The 19,871-nt window shown below is 36.0% G+C and overlaps 1 protein-coding gene across 4 annotated transcripts in view; it reads left to right on the forward strand.

Annotated features, from left to right (window-relative positions):
• The first annotated feature begins 31 nt into the window (after positions 1-31).
• LOC117323910 (annexin A6-like) overlaps positions 32-19,871 on the forward strand; it is a 96,950-nt gene continuing 77,110 nt past the window's right edge. For 3 of the 4 annotated variants that reach the window (XM_033879439.1, XM_033879442.1, XM_033879441.1), the window contains exons 1-3: positions 433-654; positions 1,269-1,424; positions 9,659-9,739. In XM_033879439.1, the coding sequence (XP_033735330.1) occupies positions 1,347-1,424; positions 9,659-9,739 (159 nt within the window). In that variant the 5' untranslated portion in view covers positions 433-654; positions 1,269-1,346. Of the gene's footprint in view, positions 53-432; positions 655-1,268; positions 1,425-9,658; positions 9,740-19,871 lie in introns of those variants that run through there. The other variant, XM_033879440.1, reaches the window with a different exon arrangement.

Below are 19,871 nucleotides of genomic sequence, written 5' to 3' on the forward strand. Positions count from 1 at the left end.
ATGCCTACAGAATGTACACATGTCCTGATATTGAATCAAAGTAACAATAATGGTGAGTAAAATGTAAACATCCAATGAAGCTAAATGTGTACGAGATGGGATTGTCAACCATAGACAAAACATACAGATTCACATATATGATACGAGAAAGTTAATTAATTTAAGGACATACTCGGGCTACTGTAAAAACGCTTGCGTTGTCGGTTGTTCACAGCAAAAGTAATGACACGAGGCCGTGTGAGTTTTATTAATTCATTTGTTATGTGTTACTTTCATTCATGCACGGCCCGCTCTCATTTGATCTCTATCTGATGTAAGAATGTCTATAAATCTTTCGAAATATTCTTTGAAATTTCGCGCCTCTGTTTAAAACATGTGTTTTGTTTGATGACGTCGCTATGGTGTCGACCCCGGGTCGATGACTGGCTTGCCTCTATCGATATGTAGTACACTGTGATAAGCTGACAGGAACAACACCGTTTTATTGGATTACATGTGGAATAGCTGCTGGTGCATACTAGCTGGTTATTGATAATAATTTGATACCGTCCTTCAGATTCGTTTCATTACCGACACTATATTGTATATATTGGACGTCGAATTAGCTAAATAACATGACGCTTTCTTGGTAATAATAGGACTGTCTTCAGCCAGGTAAGGAGACTATAAAACGTGAAATGATCAACAAATAATTGGCAGAGAGTGGCAACGTTAACAATTGTATCTATATTAACTTGATGGACACAGTCTTGGCAATATCTTAAGTAAATATTAGATTACTTTGAGTAACAAGTTTACCTGGCAGTGGGAGTATGAACAAAGTTTCTTATGTGAAACATTTTAATAATGTCACCGATATATATATATATACTATATTTACTTAATGACATATTACTTTATTGAATGTTTCTTTAACATATATGTATCACAAATTTAAATTTGACTTGTTGTATCAAGTGAATATAGAGTGACATTCAGTTTTACTTCATTCAACAAAATCAACATAATAAAATTACAATTAAAATATAGGTATTACGGTATTTGACAAAATATATGCACCTACCCACCTATTTCTAAAAGAAAAAACTTTTTTCACCTTGATGTAAAAAAAAATTCCCCTTGTAAAGGGTACATTTTATTAACCGAAGTCTCTATGTTTTTGTTTACATATATATACTGTAGATATAAAATTTTATCATCAAGCCAAACTTCATAATCATATATGGATTTATCTTCATTTAATATCTGTCAAATCTGCTCTATTACAGATTATGTCCACAGTTGGAGATTTTTGTAGAAAGAGGAACATTTTTGTGACCAGAAACTGAGAACTCTATAGTTTCATTATGCCAGGATTTCACGCCTGTAATAAACTTCTTAAGAAGTATGAAGAGGACAAAGCCTACCGGATACATAAAAAAAAGGTGAAATATTGTTTGAATACTTATCATTTCATTGCATTGACTTAAAAATGTTTTTGTTTAAAATACATATTTTCCATTTCTGGTTATTTTCTGTTTTGCAATCAGGATAGATTATCCTAAACAAAATTGTCAGGGTTTAGAATACTTACAAATCTTGATACTTCACCGTTTTTATTTGCAAGTAAGCCCCTTCGTCATTTTTGTAGAATCATTAATCTTAAAATAGTTAGCCTAAATGAGTTCATAAAGCCCTCCGCAAACTTTTCTGCTTAAATTGTATCATTTTGGTAGTTGAGGGTGAGGCATAGTTCATTTATCCATTTAATTACAGGGATGAGGCTGGTTGGATCAATAAAGAATAATAATAAAGGTAGTCTGACCCACACAATATTTAACTGGTCTCCCAAAATCAATATCCAGTGAGTGGAAAAGAAAAATAACATTACTACTAAAATGATTTAATATCCTTACCAGTACCACCATTACTGTTGCATATGCCACCCCTGTTACTCCAGGAAACATGCATGAAACTGTATCTTCACATCAGCGTAGAACTAAGAAGCTAAAGAGCTTAGGTTTACTACCATTACTGTCATCTCTGTGTCTGATCATATGATGTTAGTGTCTCGTGTCTTAAAACTTACAATTCATTAAATAATAGTACTAGGATGCTGACCTTTCAGTCCACCGATTATAAGAAACAGTGATCCTCCAGTTTTCTGCATCAAGTAGTAGCTAGGATACAGAGTTTTGGCATGCAAGGTCTTCAGTTGTTGTGGCAGTGAGATATAACATTATAAGTCGCAATGATGCATGTGACACAACACAGGGTAAAGCTATTATCATGTTTAGCTATTGTCTGTTTATCAACTTTACTTTCCCTGAAATTTATAGATGGAACAAAGTTTGGCCTTTTATCATTGTGCACAGTAAATATACAGGCTACCTCACATTTTTGGCTGTATGAGTGGAAGATTTACATTATCAATGTTTTATACCTGGCTCCTTTTACATTGTTGACTATCGTGTTGTTGTGGACATTTACAACCAACACTTAACTACCATTGACAGACTTGATATTGACAATACACATGTATTTATATGTCAGTGGCTATTGTATAGTGAAGAAGTACATCAACAGAGGCAGGTTTTTCAAATAATGAAATAGCTTAGTTTTTAGCCTTACTTATAATTCATGCTATACATTATGGTTTGTTGTGCAAAGTAGGTTTTTTTAACTTGTGTATTAATAGTTGTGAATTATAATGATTTGTTGTGTAGTTGGTTGTTGTGTGTTGCTGGTGGTGAATTTTACATTTAAAAAAAATTGTTTGCTGTTTGTTTGTTTTTGTCAGATACAATTCATGCATCATAAAATCAGATACAATGTATTATTCATGCACATGCCTAAGTTTCAGACAGCCCTAATGTGTATTCTGTAAAACAGTTTCACTGTCCAGAGAAATCCTTATGATTCTGTTAAACATTTTCAGTGTCCAAAGAAACCCAATGATTTTGTAAAACATTCTGTGTCCAGAGAGACCCTAATGAATCTGTAAAATATTCCCAGTGTCCAGAGAAACCTTAATGAATCTGTAAAATATTCCCTGTGTCCAGAGAAAACTTAATGAATCTGTAAAATATTCCCAGTGTCCAGAGAAACCCTAATGAATCTGTAAAAATGTTCCCAGTGTCCAGAGAAACCTTAATGAATCTGTAAAACTTTCTCAGTGTCCAGAGAAACCTAAATAAAGCTAGTGTAAAATATTCTTGGTATCCAGAGATGTTGTAACCCCTATAAATATAAGACATACACTTTAAATGTGCACGGTATTGATTGATATCTACTGTACTGTACAGCAGGAAACACGTTATGTTTTTCATTAAATGTCTGTGGATGTATTAAAAATATCTATACCTATAATATGCTAATTAGGTTAGTATCATTTATTCAGTATTATTGCTAGAAGTATGTATACCTATACCCAACACATACAATATTGTGATAATAACGAGTAGGACTGAATTATAAAATTTTTATAGATACTGATTAGATTGAGACTAAAATTATGTAGATGATATCACTGATATTGGTAAAATTGATTAAGGTTAGAAATGTTCATTATGTTGATTTAAACAAGATGATTTTGAAGTATCTTTAGGTCTAGAAATTTGACTTACTTGCACATGAAGGATCTTCATCAGCTGTGTAACTATGGCGATTGATTGGTTTGTACCTGGACATAATGATGTCAGTGTGGGCATAAACCATATCACAGCAAGTCTCTGGTAGTGTTCACAGTCCTATAATGCTGTTAGGTATTATAGGTAAATCCTTAATTTCATAGTGATCTTAAATGTAATGAGGGATTCTGGTATTATTTGATTTTATGAAGAAAACACACAGTGATTCTGTTATAAACAAAATTAATCCAATTACAATAAGCAGCTGTTTATACAGTTAAATGTTGAGATAAAGCAATTATGACAAGACTAGGACTGATTGGTATATGTAATTTGATTTAACAGACTACTGTGTATGTGTAGTATTGGTACAGTATGAAAATTGTCTGGCAATTTGGTGTCAAGGTCACTGTACAAAATTTGCCTGGCACTTTGATGAGTCAAGGTCATTGTATGAAAATTGTCTGGAACTTTGATGATCAAGGTCATTGTATGAAGCTTGTCTGGCACTTTAGTGTGTCAAGGTCAGTTTATGGGACTTGTCTGGCACTTTGATGTGTCAGGGTCATTGTATGAAACTTGCTGGCACTTTGGTGTCAAGGTCATTGTATGAAAATTGTCTGGCACTTTGATGAGTCAAGGTCATTGTATGAAGCTTGTCTGGCGCTATGGTGTCAAGGTCATTGTATGAAACTTGTCTGGCACTTTGATGTGTCAAGGTTATTGTTAACGTCAGGGTGCCTTTGGCACCTGCCGTTATAGGCGTGGTGGGGAAATGTTGTTACTGATTGACATCTTCCGGCTAACTATTCCTCTTTTCTGTCATACAAATGATATACATCCGCAGCCTTATATAGTTCCTATTTTGATAGCAATTATTGACAGAAATTTTAATAATGTAAACCGTGTTTACTGCAATTATTTAAAATGAAATGTTAATGTTTGGTGTTCTAGACTATTTTAGAGTATAATTATTAATATTTTTCCTCGTCAGTATATGCAATTTTGTTGGCGTAGGATTACGTAGTTCTGTCTCGATATTGCCTTGAAAACGAAAGTAGAAAAATCAGTTTGATCGTCGTGGAAATTTACATGCATTCACAGAGAAACTATTCACATCTGTTTATCCTGAGTTCATATGCAGGAACATTTGATAGCTTAAACCCAATCCTATTTACGTAGTCAAATGCACCCGAGCATTCCACGAGATAACTTCAGCTGTCACGTGACTCTTCACTAGTCAGCCAAAATGGCAGTTATGTCTACTGTAACTAAACCAACGACCGTTCGCAGTTTCATATTCATTTGTAAGTCGCTAGAATACGCAAGAAATATGACCAGGAATTGAGGGCACGTTATAACAAACTACATTGCCGTTTTTCGTGAGGATTTTATTAAATAAGATTATTATTTGTTGTTTGAAAAGAATCTAATGATTATGATCTGTGACTGTGACTGATGTACTGGCGGTGTCAAAACTAGATATGTCTCGTCCGCAACCGCAATTTTCTATCAGAGTTAAAATGTGTTACTTAAGGGGTCATAAAATAGATGTTTGATAGGCCTTATTAATAACTTATAGTATAAATAAAATTAAAAAAACTTCGGCTGTGTACATCCTAGATTTTATCTTTTGTTGTAGTTACATGTTCTGTTAATAGACCGATTTGTCGCTCAGTTGATTCTTTTTTTCAAAGTTTACAAGCAGCTTTACTGATTCAGGAGTATATCAATAATCTTTCACAAGCATTAAAGAAATGGGGAAAGAACTATACTCAGCTATTGTAAAGTTGTCAGCTGATATATATTATGTTATACATGTTTTCTTGAATATATATAGAATAGAAATACTAGGGCCAGATGAAGACATTTCATCTGATACAAATGTAACTTTCTGACTATAAAATCCAATTTTAAATTTCTTATAATATGACCTCAGACCCTGACGTTTCTCAGGGCCTTTGGCCCTTTGATATGAAACTTGCTGGCACTTGGTGTCAAGGTCATTGTATGAAACTTGTCTGGCACTTTGATGTGTCAAGGTCATTGTATGAAACTTGCTGGCACTTTGGTGTCAAGGTCATTGTATGAAACTTGTCTGGCACTTTGATGTGTCAAGGTCATTGTATGAAACTTGTCTGGCACTTGATGTGTCAAGGTCATTGTATTAAAGTTGTCTGGCACTTTGGTGTGTCAAGGTCATTGTATGAAACTTGTCTGGCACTTTGATGTGTCAAGGTCATTGTATGAAACTTGTCTGGCACTTTGATGTGTCAAGGTTATTGTATGAAACTTGTCTGGCACTTGGTGTCAAGGTCATTGTATGAAACTTGTCTGGCACTTTGGTGGTGGACACATTATACCTTTATTGAGTAATTATGTAAAAGGAAATGATACCCTGTCACTGCTGGGGCTCAAACTACTGTGTTTGAGTGGATATCCTACCATTTTGGTCTACAAGCTAGACTAAAAGGAAATTATCACTAGCCAGAGTTTGTAAGGTGATCTATACTTTTCACTTTTACATAATTAAAAAGAGCAAAATTTGAAAACTGGCAATCATTTCCTGATCAAGTCTGTATTGCTGTAGATTTTGGGAGGATTTATTTTATATATTATGGAAATCTATACATAATAATACAGATTATCTGAACCAAGAATTTGGTTTTAAATTTAATTTGTCATTTAATAAATTCCAAATAGAGCTGATATATTTTGTGTATGATGGTGTGGCTATTAAGTTGAACTGAATAATGTGACAGTACAAAAACTTGTTTTTGCTGTTCTTTCACTGTTATATTTGACAAAGATTGAACCTTTATGATAGATACAGAGTGGGATTTAAACATTTTACAATGTTGGAATCATGTATTTGTATGTGAATGAATACCTGTGTAATTACAGGTCGACATTTCTCACAGCCTAGTGGACGATCAATGCTAGATGGCCATGCTTGATTTGACATATATGTCCAGGTGTATCAGAAATCTTTAATCTACATAAGTGGGTGATATGTACATTTCTTACAGACACCCACTAGACACTGTACTCTAACTGCCAGAGTCTAACAATGAATATTCCAATTTCACGTTACAGGTAGAATCTATCTTACTTAAACTTTAAATGTGTCGTAGTAGTTTCCTATGTCATGTATATAGAGAGGTAATTATTTTTCAATTTGTGGTGCTGGGTGAAGTCGTAGTTCCTATATGTTGTTGTATAAAGCAGTACCATATTTATCCTGTATCTTGGTGAGTCAACACATAAACTTTGACATAAAGAAGGGCTGGACTTCTTGCAGAGTATTGAAAAGTCATATATTAGCATTCTCACTGACCTTGAGAAATCAGACATTGATGATGGCATTTCAGTATGATGACACTATAAATAGGCCCCACCAGCTGTCTGCTCTGTCTTCATGACTTTAGCGGTTGTTAGGAGGAAAATCCCTTCACAAAGGATGACTGTTTATCATGTCCACTAAATAATCAGCCAATCCTTTCTGTCACTGTTTGAAAATATTAAGGACTTCCGACCATAGTCCCAGGTTTGAAAACCAAGAACCTGGGATTGTGGTGGAGTCATTGATATTTCACCTTGTGATAAACATTCATAAATAATCTGATATATGATATATATATTTATATTACATATGATATATAAATATAAGATATTTTATTCCAAAGGGGTATAATTCAACATTACAAAAAAAACAACCTAGAACCATATTTCTATAATCTAGCAGTAAGCTAGTAAACTATTGATGCTTAATTGATTTACCTGAATGACTAATTAGATGGTGTGTATATGTGAGGAGCATGTGAGTAGTATACAAACCTGATCTCAGCTCTAGATAGTTCAAGTTCTTTATTAGTTTGAGCTTTGCAGCTCATCGGATAGGTACATGTATACCTATTATAAATCATTTATACATAGCTAAGTCAAGGTATACAAACAGCTTGGTTACTTTATCTGCATTCTGTTTGGAAGGATTTAGAAATTATTCCTTTTACAACTTAAGGATCCCATTCATTAGATAATGAATACTAACATATAATGTATGCTTTTATGATATTAACATACAGGTTTTGAGGGCTTGTATTGGTAAGGCGGCCTGAAGCTGGAAAGATTATGCTATAGAAAAGCTGGCCTATAATAAAAAATAAGTGATTCATGCGAACAGATTTTAATTAACTAATGCTAAGTGACATTCATTTCAGAAATCAGAAAATATTCTTTAACATTACACACATGCAGTTTGCTTACCAACTTGACAGAATGTTTTAACTTTAAATAATTGGAAATGTAGGGGTTGACACTATTTTTATCGCCTTGACTGACCACTCGGCTGCCAGGTTTTGAAATGAGGTAGTCCAGGCTGCCAAAGGTGAAGCTCCTTTTGGGGAATTTGGTAACATGTCCCTCCAGCCCCTTACCCCAGCATTGGGGAAAAAAATGAATTCTAGATGCAGTTTCCTGCATTCTATTTCAATTTGAGCATACAAATATTAGATCTTACACCAGGGGGTTTTATAAAAGAAAAAATTTGCAGCCTACAGGGCTGCTGCATGGTCTGAACATTCTGATAGCCCGACCAGATTCCAGGCAGCCCTAGCTGGGCTACTGTTAGTGTTGATCCCTGAAATGTGGTTGTTATGTTATTAAAACTTATTTGTAATGAATTTTTGTTTAGTCATGCAAAAGTGTTTGGCTGTGTCCTGAGTGATTACTCTGAAAATTTGTGGAACCATCCCTGGGTTGATGAAAACTTGTGGAATCATCCCAGGTACTGGGTTGATGAAAACTTGTGGAATCATCCCTGGGTTGAACAAAGTCTTTGTCAATAGATCTACAGTAGTTAAACAGCCCTATCCTGACTGTCAGTTAATCTGGTCAAATGCCATATCCTCACATTAGTGGCCACACAATTTTCCTTGTTGTAGGACAGACAATATTTCCCTCTAATTTTCCTTGTTGTAGGACAGACAATCTTTCCCTCTAATTTTCCTTGTTGTAGGACAGATAATCTTTCCCTCTTATTTTCCTTGTTGTAGGACGGATAATCTTTCCCTCTAATTTTCCTTGTTGTAGGACAGATAATCTTTCCCTCTAATTTTCCTTGTTGTAGGACAGATAATCTTTCCCTCTAATTTTCCTTGCAGTAGGACAGATAATCTTTCCCTCTAATTTTCCTTGCAGTAGGACAGATAATCTTTCCCTCTAATTTTCCTTGTTGTAGGACAGATAATCTTTCCCTCTAATTTTCCTTGCAGTAGGACAGATAATCTTTCCCTCTAATTTTCCTTGTTGTAGGACAGACAATCTTTCCCTCTAATTTTCCTTGTTGTAGGACAGATAATCTTTCCCTCTAATTTTCCTTGCAGTAGGACAGATAATCTTTCCGTCTAATTTTCCTTGCAGTAGGACAGATAATCTTTCCCTCTAATTTTCCTTGTTGTAGGACAGATAATCTTTCCCTCTAATTTTCCTTGTTGTAGGACAGATAATCTTTCCCGCTAATTTTCCTTGTTGTAGGACAGACAATCTTTCCCTCTAATTTTCCTTGTTGTAGGACAGATAATCTTTCCCTCTATTTGCTGATCCTAATAATTTGATTTAATCTGAGTAAAAATTACATGTCCAATCAGATAACAATTATCAAAGTTATACCAGGTGTACTCTCCATCACAGTATCAGGCATATGATGGCATGAACCTTGTAATTGCATTTTGTATTTACAGGGGGATGCTCCATATATGTTCATAGACAGCACTCATGCTAATGCTGTATGTCTTTATAAAAATGGAAATGAATTGTTGCAAGGAGCTATAGCTATTTAAAAAGATCGACTTTATCACACATCAATAATAATAATATGACTATAGCATTACTGTCGGTCAGCAGGGACAAAAATATTCTCATTGTACAGCCTACCTAGGAAACTGAAAAATGTAGTATTATGATGAAAGGGGTGGAAAGCTCTGTCTAGTTTTGTACAAATAATAAAATAGCATCTAGGATGCATGGTAATTTTCATGTTTTATTTGCAGGTTGCTGAATCAAGGACAGCTTTAGATACAAAATCTCCAAAGAAATATGCCCATGTCCTTGTACGACTCAAGAGAATACAGGTAAGACAATTTTATTGTTTATTTCATATAATTTCATTTTATTGTATCTAAAACATATTCTTACGAGACTAAAAGTAGCTCATGAATCAATTGATTGTATTTAAAGTCTTTTAACCAGACTAAATTAAAGTAGATGGATATTAAGTATTTCAAATTAATTACATAATTTGAGTTCGTAAATGTGGCATATCTGACAACTTTCCATTAATGTAGAATACAGCAAAAGGAGTTCTTGTGAGATTCCTTTCACATCTTTGTAAAGAAGGATACTGCAATAATAAGATATATGTTCCCATATCATTTTTGGTAAAAAATAGGCATACATGTATACCCGGTATATACAATGTATGTATGTATTGTGAGTCCTTTTTAAAAAAAAATTGCCTGAAAAAGGCTGGTTGGACACTCCAACATGATCTATGCATGGTCTAATCAATGATACTAATGAGCAAAATGGGTTGTCATTTATTTGGTATTGTTTGTGTACACGAGGTTGTAAACCCTAAATGCCTACACAATGAAAAATATTACATGCTAGATTCTGACAATGGATTGGCAACATATGATATGTTACCATTACAAGTCAATTTTGTTTGACTGATCTCTTTGGATAAAAGACTACAACAAAAACTGGTACTAGATCAATATGTTGGTCATAAAATAATATACAGTTAAAATATATAGCAAGTTTCTGGTTTCCCAGAAACCTACTCTAAACCACATGTCTAAACCTGAATCTTGCTTTATCCTTCAACTTCATACCTAAGGTTATTTGTTAATCCTGTCATTTAGATAGTAATAGAACCAAATGCAACCAGAGTGATTGAAATGTACAGGCACTTAACAGGACAAATGGCATGGGCTGGGATTGGACTTGGAAAAACATTCGTTGTTGATGATATCCTGGTTTTGTGTCCAAAGAAAGTGTTTTTGAAACATAAACCAAACTTCATTCCAAATTTTAGTATAAAAATTCTTAATACATGTACTTGATTGCATTAATCAACCCGACAGCTGTCAATCTCATCTATATTCTTCCTTAGATGTTCCTTACAATCGCCTCTATCTAATTAAGAAAATCATGACAGTGCCAACAACAAAGGCCTGTTCAGTAAAAGCTCATTGCGTCAAGTGGGGTCATCTTGGCCTCCATTGGGTTGAAAAAGTGGGGTCATGAATTCAATGGAGGGACTATAGATTTCATTGCTAGTGACTGGGTATTTTTAGCCCACTTTCAATGGTGGGCAATTCAAATCGCCCTGCATCCGTGGTCCGTCTGTCCAATCGTCCGTCCCTCCATAAACAATTCTTGTTATCACTATTTCTCAGAAAGTCCTGAAGGGATCTTTCTCAATTTCCATATGTAAGTTTACCTTGGTACCTAGTTATGCATATTGCAATTTGGGACCAATCGGAAAACAACATGGCCGACAGGCAGCCATCTTAGATTTTGACAATTAAAGTTTGTTATCGCTATTTCTCAGAAACAAGGAATCTTTCTCAAATTTCATAGATATGTAAGTTCCTCTTGGTCCCTTGGTGTGCATATTGCATTTTGGGACAGATTGGAAAACAACATGGCTGACAGGTAGCCATCTTGTATTTTGACTATTGCAGATCGTCCTGCTATATTGCACTATATCAAGTTATTAAATGTTTTGAAAGAAGAATGAAGAAGGAAAAAGAATAGAAAATATCTGTCTTTCATTTGACTGATATAGATGATTCGATGGTGGGCGCCAAGATCCCTCAGGGATCTCTAATGCATTCTTCTTGGTTTTAATACCATTTATTGTTGCTACAAAATAGGATTTCATATTTCTGGATGAAACAGCTCGGTGCTTTGATATCTTTTCTATCAGCATATCAACTTCATGTTTTAAACAGTACTGAGTTATTATCTTAAATTACATATTTTTCTGGTCAAATGTCACCCAACAATATGATGAAAAATAGTTATTTGATGTACCATTAAAGTCTACTGCCAACAGTGCTAATGTACAGTTCAATGCATCTCCCCTTGTTGTGTGAGAAGTCAGGAACGTGTACCATTAAGTCTACTGCCAACAGTGCTAATGTACAGTATCATGTCAAGTTTCTGTGTTGGCTGTTGCTTTCAGCTTTGGCTGCTGGTTAATGGATGTCTATTGATGATAAAATCAATACTGTGAAAAGGTTAGAATTCACATAAGACAACTGTGACCATCTTCTTGCCAGCCTTTCTAAGTACAGTGTATACAAAATTAACTCTTGGCTAGCAAAGATGAATTTACCAGTGACTAATGTATTCAAAATAGATTGAACTAAGATCTATGTTTGTATTCCTGATAATGATTCTAAGTCAAACTAATTACAAGATCTTTGATCTTTGTAAGAAAAAAGTGAAAATATTTATGTAAGTATACACCAACTAAAGCTCCAATAGACCTGACAAGCCGTTCTTGTAATTCATAGTAAAAATATGATCAAGTTTAACTATACTTTACTATAGTGAACTCCCATGGATTAGACTTAGCATACTTTACCTATATATAATACTATTGAATATTTCCACACAATACAATAGGGATTAATAACAGGGATAGCAGAACCCCTTTTATTGTGACTTTGTATTGATGTACTGGCTTTTAATTCTGAACTGCTGGTTACGATAACACAGTCATAATAGCAGGGAGAATTGCCTTACCCTGCTTCCTGTCTACATGTACCACACTGTTATGGAAATAAATTTTACCGTGGGGGAGATTTTAGTTTTGGTCTGAGTAGACTTTTATTTCATTTGAATTCATTGGTGTTTTAATATTTTATAAGGTATAGGTTTCCATGTTTATTTTGTACAATTACAAAGATTCATTGGTCTGCTTTTTTTAGAAATGAATGTTTTAGCAAATGTTGATATGGTCATATACCCTGCAAGACTCATTCAGTAAGTGAGTGTTTGTACCATTAAAATATATTCTTCAGTACCTATACAAAAGCAAGGCATGCTATTATAATGCATTGTGGCTGTATGACATGTAGTTATTATAAAGATGTAATGTATTGTAGGAGTCCCTACGGTAATAGGAATCTTAGTAAACCTATAGCCATTCATGAGATGGCTTTCTCTTTTATTACAATTAAAATCCAACCTGAATACCTGTTAAACATTATTTATGTAAGATGACAATATTATGGAAGGAGAGATTTTATATTTATATATATTTTTTTATAAACGTTGAAAACAGGTTTTTATAGTCATCAGCTTTGGATTAAAGTGGGTTTTGTTCAGTGTAAATTTTAGAAGGGGAAACACATATTATACTTTTCCCCCGATTGACAAGTTTATTGTTTGAGAAAATTGAATTTAAATCCCAATCTGCCACCTTAACACGGCAGTAAGTGCCTAGCAGAGATTTTCTATAGCTAACAAGTCTTGGGTTTGATGGGAATATCTGTAGCCTGAACACCTTTGTAAATACATAATACCAGATATTGAACTGTGAGTCAGTGCATTGATCTTATCCTTACATCTCATTTATCACCGAGCCTGGTATGTAAACTAATGACCCGTTATATTGGTGCTGGCAGATATTAAACTCTCTACTTGTGGTAAAGATTGCACTGAGATGTAAATAATGGTCGTAATATCACAATTTATCAAGCTTCATCCTGCTGTTTGATGCAGTACTCTACAATGATGTGTTTTCAATGTAAAACTGTCCAGAGGTATGCAGTGTCATGGCTTGGCAGAATAGAATTTCTTTATCATCAAAGCTCCCAGACACATGTGTCATTAATGTTGGGTGGGAAATGGAAAATTATTCTGATTCCAAATTTCCAGAAAAAAAGCAGAATTTGCAAATGACATTTTCTGATAGAATGGAATGGGAATTAAGGTTGATAGTTTACGAAGCTTGTTCTAGAACAAAGGCTTTGTTTCAGAGTTTTTGTTTAAGTCATTTGTAAAATCTTTAGAATTATAGATTGAAAATAAGAAAATTGACTTCAAAAGTTTTAGGAATTCTGTTCAACCTAATTTACAAAAGGACTCCTTATAATAGAGCTGTCGTCGTTACAAACGATATAGATGTACATGTATTGTCGATTACCATCTTTCGATACAAATCCTTTTTTTTTCACAGAATCAATACAAAGGCAGACAAATATGGCAAAAACTGTATATGATGATAAAGTTGTTATTTTTACTGGATATCTCCATTTTCTTCTCTTGTCTGCTCTCGTTAGTGGAGAGCAGCCATTTTATATACGACTGTAACTAGAAAGTATTTTTTATTGAATGGTAAACTTTGACATTCTTGCCTCAACAACACCAATATTTTGATATATATATTGACAATATCACGATATTTTTCTTATGATATATATTGATACTCAAAACTCCTATCAATCACAGCTCTCCCATATATTCAGAAAAATTGTAAACCCTGTTTGTTTTCAATGTTTTGGAATGCTCTCAACAGTTGATTGCAGAGATGAATTTATAATGTTAGTCATATCAGAAGATCGTGAAGGTTGAGTGTTAAACATGGTATGGCTGGGGGAAGTCAACACCCATTTGACATTTACCTTGTCAAGTCAGTATAAAAACATTCACCAGACCCTTAATACCTGTACTTGTATAACCATGACATAAGTAATTATTGATAATTATAAAGCTGGTTCTCATTTTTAGCCCACCATCATCAGATGGTGGGCTGTTCAAATCGCCCTGCGTCCGTGGTCCGTCGTCCGTCCGTCCGTCCGTCCCTCCGTCCCTCCGTCCGTAAACAATTTTTGTTATCGCTATTTCTCAGAAAGTACTGAAGGGATCTTTCTCAAATTTCATATGTAGGTTCCCCTTGGTGCCTAGTTATGCATATTGCGTTTTGAGACCAATCGGAAAACAAAATGGCCGACAGGCAGCCATCTTGGATTTTGACAATTGAAGTTTGTTATCGCTATTTCTGAGAAAGTACTGAATGGATCTTTCTCAAATTTCATATGAAGGCTCCCCTTGGTGCCTAGTTATGCATATTGCGTTTTGAGACCAATCGGATAACAACATGGCCGACAGGCAGCCATCTTGGATTTTGACAATTGAAGTTTGTTATCGCTATTTCTGAGAAAGTGCTGAAGGGATCTTTCTCAAATTTCATATGAAGGTTCCCCTTGGTGCCTAGTTATGCATATTGCGTTTTGAGACCAATCGGATAACAACATGGCCGACAGGCAGCCATCTTGGATTTTGACAATTGAAGTTTGTTATCACTATTTCTGAGAAAGTACTGAAGGGATCTTTCTCAAATTTCATATGTAGGTTCCCCTTGGTGCCTAGTTATGCATATTGTGATTTGAGACCAATCGGAAAACAACATGGCCGACAGGCAGCCATCTTGGATTTTGACAATTGAAGTTTGTTATCACTATTTCTGAGAAAGTACTGAAGGGATCTTTCTGAAATTTCATATGTAGGCTCCCCTTGGTGCCTAGTTATGCATATTGCATTTTGAGACCAATCGGAAAACAACATGGCCGACAGGCAGCCATCTTGGATTTTGATAATTGAAGTTTGTTATCGCTATTTCTGAAAAAGTACTGAAGGGATCTTTCTCAAATTTCATATGTATGTTCCCCTTGGTGCCTTGTTATGCATATTGCATTTTGAGACCAATCTGAAAACAACATGGCCGACAGGCAGCCATCTTGGATTTTGACAATTGAAGTTTGTTATCGCTATTTCTGAGAAAGTACTGAAGGGATCTTTCTCAAATTTCATATGTAGGTTCCCTTTGGTCCCTGGTGTTGCATTTTGGGACCAATCCGAAAACAACAGACAGCCATTATCGCTAAATCTTAATTTTTAGCCCACCATCATCAGATGGTGGGCTGTTCAAATCGCCCTGTGTCCGTGGTCCGTCGTCCGTCCGTCCGTCCGTCCCTCCGTCCCTCCGTCCGTAAACAATTTTTGTTATCGCTATTTCTCAGAAAGTACTGAAGGGATCTTTCTCAAATTTCATATGTAGGTTCCCCTTGGTGCCTAGTTATGCATATTGCGTTTTGAGACCAATCGGAAAACAAAATGGCCGACAGGCAGCCATCTTGGATTTTGACAATTGAAGTTTGTTATCGCTATTTCTGAGAAAGTACTGAATGGATCTTTCTCAAATTTCATATGAAGGCTCCCCTTGGTGCCTAGTTATGCATATTGCGTTTTGAGACCAATCGGATAACAACATGGCCGACAGGCAGCCATCTTGGATTTTGACAATTGAAGTTTGTTATCGCTATTTCTGAGAAAGTGCTGAAGGGATCTTTCTCAAATTTCATATGAAGGTTCCCCTTGGTGCCTAGTTATGCATATTGCGTTTTGAGACCAATCGGATAACAACATGGCCGACAGGCAGCCATCTTGGATTTTGACAATTGAAGTTTGTTATCACTATTTCTGAGAAAGTACTGAAGGGATCTTTCTCAAATTTCATATGTAGGTTCCCCTTGGTGCCTAGTTATGCATATTGTGATTTGAGACCAATCGGAAAACAACATGGCCGACAGGCAGCCATCTTGGATTTTGACAATTGAAGTTTGTTATCACTATTTCTGAGAAAGTACTGAATGGATCTTTCTGAAATTTCATATATAGGTTCCCCTTGGTGCCTTGTTATGCATATTGCGATTTGAGACCAATCGGAAAACAACATGGCCGACAGGCAGCCATCTTGGATTTTGACAATTGAAGTTTGTTATCACTATTTCTGAGAAAGTACTGAATGGATCTTTCTGAAATTTCACATATAGGTTTCCCTTGGTGCCTAGTTATGCATATTGCGTTTTGAGACCAATCGGAAAACAACATGGCCGACAGGCAGCCATCTTGGATTTTGACAATTGAAGTTTGTTATCGCTATTTCTGAGAAAGTACTGAATGGATCTTTCTCAAATTTCATATGAAGGCTCCCCTTGGTGCCTAGTTATGCATGTTGTGTTTTGAGACCAATCGGATAACAACATGGCCGACAGGCAGCCATCTTGGATTTTGACAATTGAAGTTTGTTATCGCTATTTCTGAGAAAGTGCTGAAGGGATCTTTCTCAAATTTCATATGAAGGTTCCTCTTGGTGCCTAGTTATGCATATTGCGTTTTGAGACCAATCGGATAACAACATGGCCGACAGGCAGCCATCTTGGATTTTGACAATTGAAGTTTGTTATCACTATTTCTGAGAAAGTACTGAAGGGATCTTTCTCAAATTTCATATGTAGGTTCCCCTTGGTGCCTAGTTATGCATATTGTGATTTGAGACCAATCGGAAAACAACATGGCCGACAGGCAGCCATCTTGGATTTTGACAATTGAAGTTTGTTATCACTATTTCTGAGAAAGTACTGAATGGATCTTTCTGAAATTTCATATATAGGTTCCCCTTGGTGCCTTGTTATGCATATTGCGATTTGAGACCAATCGGAAAACAACATGGCCGACAGGCAGCCATCTTGGATTTTGACAATTGAAGTTTGTTATCACTATTTCTGAGAAAGTACTGAATGGATCTTTCTGAAATTTCATATATAGGTTTCCCTTGGTGCCTAGTTATGCATATTGCGTTTTGAGACCAATCGGAAAACAACATGGCCGATAGGCAGCCATCTTGGATTTTGACAATTGAAGTTTGTTATCGCTATTTCTGAGAATGTACTGAATGGATCTTTCTCAAATTGCATATGTAAGTTTCCCTTGGTGCCTAGTTATGCATGTTGTGTTTTGAGACCAATCTGAAAACAACATGGCCGACAGGCAGCCATCTTGGATTTTGACAATTTAAGTTTGTTATCACTATTTCTGAGAAAGTACTGAATGGATCTTTCTGAAATTTCATATGTAGGTTTCCCTTGGTGCCTAGTTATGCATATTGCGTTTTGAGACCAATCAGAAAACAACATGGCCGACAGGCAGCCATCTTGGATTTTGACAATTGAAGTTTGTTATCGCTATTTCTGAGAAAGTACTGAATGGATCTTTCTCAAATATGGAGGTTCCCCTTGGTGCCTCGTTATGCTAATTGCATTTTGAGATCAATTGGAAAACAATATGGCCGACAGACCGCCATCTTGGATTTTGACAATTGAAGTTTGTTATCTCTATTTCTCAAAGTACTGAATTGATCTTTCTCAAATTTCATAAGTAGGTTCCCCTTGGTCCCTTGTATTGCATTTTTAGACCAGTCTGTCCTGAAATAACCTGGCAAACAAACAGCCATTATCGTTAAATCTCAAATTTCTTATATAGCTAGGATTCCCTTGTTTGAAAAGTACTGGAGGGATGTCTCAATTTGCACAGATTAGTAAAATGAAGGGAAAAGTAGAGAAAAGATCAATCTGACATGGAACCTATGAAGATCATTCAATGGTGGGCGCCAAGATCCCTCTGGGATCTCTTGTTAGCTCACCTGGACTGAAGGTCCGGTGAGCTTATGCCATGGCGCATCGTCCGTCGTCCGTCCGTCAACATTTGATTCAAATCGCAACTAGTCATAAAGTTCTTATTGGATATTGATCAAATTTGGTCAGAAACATCCTTGGCAGAAGGGGAACAGATTTTGCATAAATGGTGACTCTGACCCCCATAGGTCCCAAGGAGCGGGGCCCAATAGGGGAAATTGAGACAATTCCTTTAAATCGCTACTAGTCATCAAGTTATGAATGGATTTGAACCTAATTTGGTCAGAAACATCCTTGGGGGAACGGGAACAGATTTTGCATAAATGGTGACTCTGACCCCCAAGGGGGCAAAGGGGAGGGGCCCCATAGGGGAAATAGAGGTAATGCCTTTAAATCGCTACTAGTCATAAAGATATTAATGAATTTGAGCTCAATTTGGTTAGAAACATCCTTGGGGGAAGGAGAACAGATTTTGCATAAATGGTGACTGTGACCCCAAAGGGGCCAAAGGGGCAGGGCCCAATAGGGGAACTAGAGGTAATAAATTTAAATCGCTACGTGTCATTAAGTTATGAATGGATTTGAACCCAATTTGGTTAGAAACATCCTTAGGGGAAGGAGAACAGATTTTGCTTAAATGGTGATTCTGACCCCCAAGGGGCCAAAGGGGTGGGGCCCAATAGGGGAAATAGAGGAAATGCCTTTAAATCGCTAAAGTCATTAAGTTATGAATGGATTTGAGCCCAATTTAGTCAGAAACATCCTTGGGGGAAGGGAAACAGATTTTGCATTAATGATGACTGATCCCCAAGGGGCCAAACGGGCGGGGGTCAAATAGGGGAAATAGAGGTAATTCCTTTAAAATCGCTACTAGTTATTAACTTATGACTGGATTTGAACCCAATTTGGTCAGAAACATCCTTGGGGAAAGCGAAACCGATTTTGCATTAATGGTGACTGACCCCAAAGGGGCGGGGCCAATAGGGGAAATAGAGGTTATTCCTTTAAACCGCTACTAGTCATAAAGTTATGAATGGATTTGAACCCAATTTGGTCAGAAAAATCCTTGGGGGAAGGGGAACAGATTTTGCATAAATGATGACTCTGATCCCCAAGGGGCCAAAGGGGCGGGGTCAAATAGGGGAAATAGAGGTAATTCCTTTAAATGGCTTCTAGTTATTAACTTTTGAATGAATTTGAACCCAATTTGGTCAGAAACATCCTTGGGGAAAGCGAAACAGATTTTGCATTAATGATGATTTTGATCCCCAATGGGCCAAAGGGGTGGGGCCCCATAGCGGAAATGAAGGTAATTCCTTTAATTCGGTACTAGTCATAAAGTTATGAATGCATGTTGTAAAAACAATCCTTGAGGTCTTTCAGACCCTTAGAGAGTCTGGACTTCGTTATTTCTTTAAAACAGTTGGGACCCCCCACACTTAAACCATATATAGTATTATTTGAGATTGACAAATAAAACGGATTGAACATGAACATTATTTTGACATATGGTCAAATCCAACCAGGTGAGCGATACAGGCCCCATGGGCTTCTTGTTAGCTCCTGTGACTTGAAGGGCCAAGTGAGCTTTTGTCAGTCGCAACTTTTGTCAACTTTATTCTAAATAAATGACTGATTGAATTTTGAACTAATCTTGTCTGAAAAAAATGATAACCTGAGGTGAAGGGAAACCACTTATGTACAAACTGTG

This window comes from Pecten maximus, chromosome 3 (genome assembly GCF_902652985.1).
Source record: "Pecten maximus chromosome 3, xPecMax1.1, whole genome shotgun sequence".
In the NCBI taxonomy this organism is placed as follows: domain Eukaryota; kingdom Metazoa; phylum Mollusca; class Bivalvia; order Pectinida; family Pectinidae; genus Pecten; species Pecten maximus.